Source organism: Cervus canadensis, chromosome 11 (genome assembly GCF_019320065.1).
Source record: "Cervus canadensis isolate Bull #8, Minnesota chromosome 11, ASM1932006v1, whole genome shotgun sequence".
NCBI lineage: Eukaryota > Metazoa > Chordata > Mammalia > Artiodactyla > Cervidae > Cervus > Cervus canadensis.
In genome coordinates this window covers 44,454,851-44,463,774 of record NC_057396.1, presented here as the reverse complement: position 1 = coordinate 44,463,774, position 8,924 = coordinate 44,454,851, and the positions used below count along the sequence as shown (strand labels likewise).

At 40.9% G+C, this 8,924-nt stretch overlaps 1 protein-coding gene across 1 annotated transcript; it reads right to left on the bottom strand.

Moving 5' to 3' along the window:
- Window positions 1-6,791: 6,791 nt before the first annotated feature.
- LOC122450616 (hemoglobin subunit epsilon-1) lies at window positions 6,792-8,701 on the bottom strand. Its single transcript, XM_043482993.1, has 3 exons — window positions 8,441-8,701; window positions 8,101-8,323; window positions 6,792-7,046 (listed from the first exon to the last, which is right to left on the bottom strand). The coding sequence occupies exons 1-3, from the start codon at window positions 8,530-8,532 to the stop codon at window positions 6,918-6,920; spliced, it is 444 nt and encodes a 147-aa protein (XP_043338928.1). The 5' UTR covers window positions 8,533-8,701; the 3' UTR covers window positions 6,792-6,917.
- Window positions 8,702-8,924: the final 223 nt, after the last annotated feature.

The following is an 8,924-nucleotide window of genomic DNA, read 5'->3' as shown; positions in this document are numbered from 1 at the left end:
TATGACCACAGCCAGGAATCTCACTCACACTCAGCTGGGGTCTGGCCTGCAGGGGTGGCTCTGGGTCCTTTCTTTCTTGGCCCTGATGCCCATCTTCAGCAGAGCATGTGCCCCCTGCAAGGTCCAGACTCAGGGGCTTCTGCAGCTCAGAATGCCCATCTTTTCAGCAAAACAGGCAATGATTCTGGAAGCTACCTCTAACTCCTGTTTTTCTCTCACCCTTTTTAGACAGTCCCTCTCTCTGAGCAGTTTACAGTGGTCTCTCTTTCTTGAAATGCTGTAGCCAATCTACACACATGTGTCTCCTCATGGCAACAATCAATATAACATGCCCTCCCTGTTGGTCCAATGGCTAAGACTCCCAACTCCCAGTGCAGGTCCCCAGGTTCCATCTCTGGTCAGGGAACTAGATTTTCTTGAAGCAAATCCTACATACCACAAATAAAGATCCTACATGCTGCAAAGAAAATCAAAGATCTTGCCTGCTGCAACTAAGACCTGGCAGAGTCAAATAAATAACTAAATACAAATAAATATTTTAAAAAAACAAAGAAAAAAGAAAACAAAACCAGTCCTGAAAAGAAAATTAACATCCCTAGGCAGCTCTCTTCACTTTAACCAGACAGTTCCTTAGTAAAGCCCAGGGCCCAGATCTTTGGAGTTGACTTTGAAAAGAGGTATCCCCTGCTCTGGCCTCCACCCTACCCATCCTGAGTCTCTCCTTGCAAGGGCTGTGACAAATCAGTTGCTTTTAGAAAATGTGTTCTTAGAATGGAATGACATCCTTGCCTGGATGTTGCCATCTTAGCACCTGGGCTACTTTTCCTGTAAATTATTTCTACTTTGGTACTCTACCTACATCCAGAACCTTTGCCTTCACTGAAGTCTATTTTCAGACCCACTTAATTACCTGGTCCTAAGGAGTTCTTGTCCCTTGACACCCTTCCCCTCCACCAGATTGCTCCCATATCTTTAACTGGAGTAACTCATGAGTGTATATTTCTCCCAAGTGTATGTCCCAACCACATCCCTTTGGTGTTCTGTTTTTAATTTTTCTGCAGAAATCTCTACGTTATGAAAAAATTGAATGGTGAGCACCCCCATCCCTCAAAATACAGTTCAACATAGAATCCCTAAGGTTTTCACATATTTAAAAGCACATGAGAAAAGCAGACCTGAGGACAATTACAGAACTCTTAGCAGAGCATTACTGCTACTGCTACTATTGTTGTTGCTATTATTATTATTAGAACAATAAAGCTGTTCTTTGGTGATGCTCTACTACTGGGCAGGGCCCTCAGAGAGGTGAGGCCCTCGCCTTGTGGGCAAGTGTGTTCACCAGTCCAGTCACCATCGTCTTCCAGGCAGCCTGCACAAGGGGGTTAATTCTGTGTCAAAATGGTTTGCCAAGACAACCACTAGCACAATTTCCAGGAGCTGTGGAGGTGGAGAGAGATAACAGATGTGCACAGTGAGCAGAGAGTTCCAGGCCAGCCTCTCTGCTCGCACTTAGAACCCAGTGAAATCAACTTCCCGCAAAGCTTGGGGCCTTGCCTTGTCCCTAAGCACAGCTAGTTTGTTCCCCTTGCTAGACTAGGACTTGACCATGATTTCCTTCCCCCTATCTTCCTAGCATCATCAACTTCATATTTTCTGGGCTTAAAAATAAACACTCATAGCTTTATTATTGTACTCACTCCAGCCCACGTGTTCCAGCTGTTTTCCTCCCTCAGAGACATTTCATCCCACTTCTGGATTTATAGGATGCAAACTTGAAATGACTGTCTAGAAACAATTCTGTACAAATGCTCAGCCAGTGTATGAATGTGCTGTATGCTTAGTCACTCAGTCATGTCTGACCCCATGGACTGCAGCCCTCCAGGCTCCTCCCACCATGGGGATTCTCCAGGCAAGAATACTGAAGTGGGTTGCCATGCCGTCCTTCAGGGGATCTTCCCAACCCAGGAATGGAACCCAGGTCTCATACATTGAGGGCGGATTTTTTAACATCTGAGCCACGGGAAGCCCTAATGTATGAATAGCCTTGACAATATATTTGTGAACTCTACTTTCTTTCCTTGTACAGAGCCAGTATATGCTACATCAACATTTCTCCTTGGCATTTTTTTTTTTCTGCCTCCAGGAGAGGAAAAGTGAAAAATAATGAGTAAAGGCACAGTTCCTTTCATACAGTTATACTTTCCAGTAGACACTTTCCTCATCTCTATATAGGTTTCTTCTAAAAGTCGATAGAGTCCAAACAAACCCCTCTAGACTTCTGAAAGCAGTCTTTAGGTCCCAATGCTTTACCTCTTGGTCTTAGTTCAGTCTTCTGAAGTTTCTTTCCTTTCAACCTCAATATTTCCAAATGTTTCACCTCCCACAGCTATCCTTGCTTCCTTACAATCCCTCTGTTTTTGGACTCATCACTTCTCTTTCCTGTAGATCTGTCTTGCTGATTCCTCAAGTTTAGGCTTTGAATTTTCCATTTCCTCACAAAATGATCTTTTATTTCCACCGAAGTTCAATCAGTTTCAATAATGATAACTATCCTTATAGCTGAATTATTTTTTTAAAAGCATTATCACTAGAAACAAAAGATCACATATATTTATGAATACATATACATATATAATGCAGATAGATAGAGTTTATAGATAAATAAATAGTACCACTAAAAGATAGAAGTTATAGATACAGTCAATTATTTTTAGAGAAAGAGATAAAGAGAGCTTGTGTTCCAAGTAGTGAAGTAAAGATATGAGATATATTGATGTATTTAATTCTCACAAAATAGACTTTGATAAACATAATCAGTGAATGAGAGCTTAAGGTTTTAAGTGATGCACCTCAAAGCATAGAGCTAGCAGGATGTTCAAATTCAAACTAAAGCAGCAGGTTCTTAGGTGTTAAGGCTGGCTCCCCATTAGTATAAATGACAACACTGGGGAAACTCCAGGCAAGGGTCCTTGATTGTACTCTGAGAAACACATTCCATCTCAGGACAGCTGATCAAACATTATGTTTCTTACTTTAAATAAAATTAACTATAATGTTTTTTCAAGCTTTCATTCCCATGGGTCCTCAAATGTTCATTCAATAACTATTTGTTTAATGACTTTGTGCTATAATTGCTCTATGTACTGGAGATAGACAAAGCAGAAAACTTTCTTCTTTATCTAATTTTGGGGTGGAAGATACAGAAAATGAACAAGTAAATCCATCAACAAATAATTTGAGCTATTATCATTTCCTGTGAAGGAAATTAATATCTGGACATAATAGGAGAGGGACACAATTATGTCAGGAATAAGTCTCTCTAAGATGGTCATAGTTGAGGCAGCCCAGAGTGAAAAGAAGGAATCTGTCAGTGGAGGGTTTTGGGATAGAGGTCCCAAAAGTTGGGATAGTGGGTCCAAATCTCTAAGGAATGTAAAACAAACATCTGGTATGTTAGAGATATGAGTGATGGGCTGGTGTGGTTGATATATAAATAGTAAAAGTGAAAATGGCAGAAAATATTGTTGCAGAAAAAGCATAAACCTAGTAACATAGAACTTCTCTTCAGTGATAGGGAGTAAGAAGCCATTATAGGATTTTAAACCTGGTGATGACAATCTCTAAACCCTGTGACTCTTAGATTAATATTCCCAGATAATTGTTTTATCACATTATTTTTCTCAGCTGGCTTTTATGGTCCATCAGCAATAACTAGACATCTTTTCACCTATTAAAAATTTGAGTCCTCTAGACCTGAATATATGCACATACATGTGTGTGTAAATTATACGTTTTTGTTTTCAGTTAAATTTTCTTGAACTGGCAAAATCTAGATCTAAACCTAGATCATTAAGGGATGAAGAATGTATCTTTTGCCTGCTCCTTCATCATCACCATCCTTGACCCTCTGATATTCAGAGTCAGAATAATAGTTGAGAGGCAAGAAGGATGAAAAAGAGATTGATTGATTAAAAAAGTACATTGCTCTCATTTGTTGACTGACTGGATGAAAAGATTTGATACCATGGAGAGCCTCTCTTTATTCTGTTTAGGAGCATAATAAGAGGCAATGGGGGACTTCCTTGGGCATCCTGTGGACAGGAATCCTCCTTAGAATACAGGGGACACGGGTTCAGTCCCTGATTGGGGAACTAGGATCCCACTTGTTGCAGGGCAACTAAGCCTGTGAGATGCAACAAAGATCTCCCATCCATTATTAAGATCCAATGCAGTCAAATCAATAAATAGGCAACAGAGCACAGAGACACCAGTGTGTTGACAGTCTGCAACAAGGTAATCACTGGTCTCCTAGCCCTATTGGGATCTTCCCAACCCAAGGATTGAACCCAGGTCTCCTGCACTGCAGGTGGATTCTTTACCAGTTGAGCCACAAGGGAAGCCCCTATTGCAAAGACAAAAAGCCAAATTAGAAGGCAATTCACAGGGCATATTGCAATTAACGTGTGGGAGCAATAAAATGAATGCCTCATAGAGCTAAATTTGCCTCAAGAGGACAGTTTGACTCAAAGTCTGGAGCTCATGATTCCCTGAGCAATCTGGCAGTAACTCCCTCAAGAACGATTCAGTTAATACTTCTCTTACATGAAGTCCCCAGGTCATTGCAGGTCTCTTCTTTTTAGAACCAGGCTGTGAGTTTTCTCATCTGCTGCCACCCCCTTCCTTCTCATCCACCCTAGCCAATCAGAAAACATGTCCTTTTCACTCTCCCCTTCTTTACTCATCCTTCACTTTTTGCAGACCTCCTTGATCTTCTTTCAGGGCTTCGCTGGTGGCTCAGTGGTAAAGAATCTGCCTGCCAAGCAGGAGATGCAGGTTCCATCACTGGGTCAGGAAGATCCCCTGGAGGAGGAAATGGCAACCAGCTCCAGCATTCTTGCCAGGAAAATCCCATAGATAGAGGAGCCAGGTCGACTACAGTCCATAGGTCACAAAAAGTCAGGCACAAATGAACACACTGCTCTTCTTGGATTGAGGCCATTATGTCTGTTCTCCTCAATTAGCATCCATGTCTAGGCTCTGCAATTTTCAATTCATTTTGTGTGAATTAAGCAGATTACTTCCCCCCTCTAAATCCTACTCCTTGAGTCATTTAAAGTTCTTAGAATACTTATTGTTTACTCTTGCCACTATCATAGTAGCAATTTTTATTTTTATGCTCAAAGCTTTATATTATCTAGTCTTTCCTAATCCTCTATCTATGTCTCACTCTCTCTTCCACTTCCAGAGAGCCATTTTCATGCATGTTACCAAGCCCTGGCTGGCTAATTTTAGACTACAAGACTGAGAGGATAACAGGCAGAAAGGCCAGGGGTCTCCAAATGGAGGAAACAGGCTGCAAGTGTCAGACAATTTTTCTCTCTCTCTTAATCTGCAGGAGGAAACAAACTACAAGTGTTAGTTTTTTGTTTTTTGTTTTCCCCCCTTCTCTATACAAATTTGAAAAGAGGTTTCTTTTAAAATTCTATGTTGCCATGATGACACCTGGCTCCATCTGAACTTAATTTTTCTCAAACCTTGAGCTAACCAATGTGTTTTTCTTATGGAAATTTCTTAAGCTATGTTAATGAACTATGTACTTATCCTAGGCTCTTTCTTCAAGTCAGTTCCACTTAAGACTCAGAACCAATAAGGGCTCAACAAACCTGTATGTTTTACTCATACATTGTTCTCCTAATCGATGTTAATGAAACTATGTATTTACTTGGAAACCTGCCTTTCTTCAAGACTCATGTCAATTGTTTTATGGCCCGGGATGACTCACCTGGTGCCAATGTTGTCTCAAAATGCATGTTGTGGGTGAGGGGTCTGGTGCCACTCTTAGTTTTCAGACATCTACTTTTTCTAACAGTTTGCTGATAGGTATACAACATTCTGCTTAAGGCTAGCAGGGAGGTACTCTTTCTGCACCCTTCTGATTTCTATGTCAGAAGCTTTCTCTATCTCTTTTATACTTTAATAAAACTTTATCACACAAATGCTCTGGGCCCTGGATTGAATTCCTCTCCTCCAGAGGCCAAGAATCCCAGCATCTTTCATGGCTCAGCAACAACCTTTCAAGACTTTGTTAGTATCTTATCTCCTATGTGAAGTCTTGATCATCCTCCTTTCCCCCCAATTTATATACTATCCTAACTTTAATTTTATTTTAGTGTACTTTACATTCAATCAGAATAAGATGCAAAATGGTTTCAAGTGTATTAACCTTGGCTTTGTAAGGACATAGTGAAATCCTTTAGAAAAGGGTACATTAGTGTTGGTTCATGGAGATTTTTTGAAAATTCTCAGTCATCCCTCAACTCATCTCCTTGTCTCCAATTTAATCTCATAAGATATATGACAATTTAGTTGAGTCAAAATGTACATTAGAGCAAACTGAAATAGTAACTTGAGTCTCGATGACGAATCTCTACAAAACTTTTATTTTTTTTCCTGTAAACTCTCTGACATGTACCATAAAACTATCTTGTTTTTTCTCAGATACCACTTACAAGTTCTGCCTTCCTGATACAGTAAGTTTTTGCCACACTGCCCTGTGGTAGTCAGTCCCCAACCACTAAAATAAACATTTTCCACCCCAGAAAACATCTTTCCCCACCTTAGCTTTTTCTCAATCATCCTGAATCCTACCAGAATGTCTGTCTTCCACTGATGAGTTCCCCACATGCTTCTTTCTCAAAGAACTCTTATTTCTTCCTATGTCTCTACCCAGCCTTCAGCTAATGAACTGTTTCTCCTTTAGCACAAGATTAAATGACGGAGAAGACACAATGTTAATTTTTGATCATTGAATAGAATGTACTTTATTAAACAGAAGCTGGGTCCTCAAGGCCAAACCCCAGCCCCCATGGGCAGAATGAAGGTGCTGGGGACACAAAATGGTGAATTGAAAAGAGGATTCAGTGGTATTTGTGGGCCAGAGCAGTGGCAACACCAGACACCAGCTTCTGCCAGGCAGCCTGGACGTCAGGGGTGAATTCTCTGCCAAAGTGAGTAGCCAGAATAATCACAATCACGTTGCCTAGGAGCTATTGGGTGAGAAACAGAATGACAATTAAGTATGCCAAGTATAAATTTCCTAAATAATTGCATAAAATAATGGCTTAGTACCTACACCCACTCCGAAGTCCACATCTTAAACTGCTCTGTGGGTTGTATCTATACAATAAAATCAGATGAGCTAGTCCTTCAGTTTAATTTAAATTCTATAAGCCCTCCATTCAACATTTTTTATCCCCTGCCTTTCTCCTATTTCACTGTTTTTATTTGCTTCTCTCCCTATCTCTAATTCTTATATTCATAGGATTTCAAGGATGCATGGGTTCTTAGAAAGAGTTTGGTAAAGCCTCCAATCAATGCAACTATAAGCCTCCACTTAGTCACAATATTGATGGATAATTTAATAGGAAATCGGTCTAATTTTCTTTCAGACAATCTGAACAAAAATTTTTCTCCCAAAAATCTTCCTAAACTTCAATTATCAGGAAACACATAAAATATTTCTCTTTCCTTGAGATCAGACTTCATCTATCAAAATCCGGATTTTATTTCTTCTTGAAAAAATATGCTATTCTTTGATATTCTCTGGGGTAAATACATCCAGTTCTGACAGAAGTTCCTGAAATTTTTTAAGTAAACTTAAGGCTGCTCATTGTAGCATTGTGGCACTAGTGATAAAGAACCTGCTTGCCAATGCAGGAGATGTAAGGGATACAGGTTTGATCCCTGGGTTGGGAAGATCCCCTAGAAAAATAAATGGCAACCCATTCCTGTATTCTTTCCTGGAGAATCCCATGGACAGAGGAGCCTGATGGGCTACAGGCATGGGGTCACAAAGAATCTGACACCTAAAGAGACTTAGCATGCATGCACTGTAAGACTGCTTGAAGATTTTTATGTCACTAGTCCTGAATTAAAGTTGTCTCGGTATGCCCACTGGAAGTCGGTCCTCCTAATACTTAGTTTGATCTACAATTTCTGAGATCTTTGCTAGTCTTTCCAATAAAACACTCAACTTCCATTATTATTCTAAAGTAAAAAGCTTTAGTACAAAGGGAACACATGAACACTTCCTGAACTCACCCTGAAGTTCTCAGGATCCACGTGCAACTTGTCACAGTGCAACTCACTCAACTTAGCAAAGGCACCTTTGAGGTTGTCCAAATTCTTAATAGCTTCTCCGAAGGAGGTCAGCACCTTCTTGCCATGGGCCTTGACCTTGGGGTTTCCCATTATGGCAGAGGCAGAGGACAGATTCCCAAAGCTGTCAAAAAACCTCTGGGTCCAGGGGTAGACAACCAGGAGCCTATGAGATGGAAACACAGCAGATGAAAAATCAGCAACTCGAAAATCTTTGAAGAATTTGCTGATCAATTTTCCAGGCTCATATTCACCATCCTCCCCCATGAAGTCCACTTCCTACCTGCCCAGAGCCTCGCCTCCAGCCTCTTCCACATTGACTTTGCCCCACAGGCCAGTGATAGCAGCCTTCTCCTCGGCAGTAAAATGCACCATGATGTCAAGTCGTGGAGCTTACAGGTGATCACAGAAGCATCAGAAGCAAGTCTGTGCTGCTGCGGGATGCTGTGGCCTTTTATTCTTTACTGCTGAACTTCTGCCCCCTTGCTCCCCCTTGTCCTTTGAAGTCATTGGTCAAGGTTAGGCTGTGTCCCTCAGGGGTGGAGTCAGGTCAGCTGATGGTCAGAAAGGAAGATGTATATTGAGTGTGTGATAACATGTTGGTTCCTGAGACATCATTCATTTGTTAGGGTCTCCTCCATCCTCAACACTATTTTCCACTCATTCCCCATTTTTCCCCTTAGCTCTTGCCATGTCATCCTCCATGATGGCATCCATCTTTCCCATTCTTCTTCTCCCAGAATGATTCATGGAGTGTAGCTAAGCAT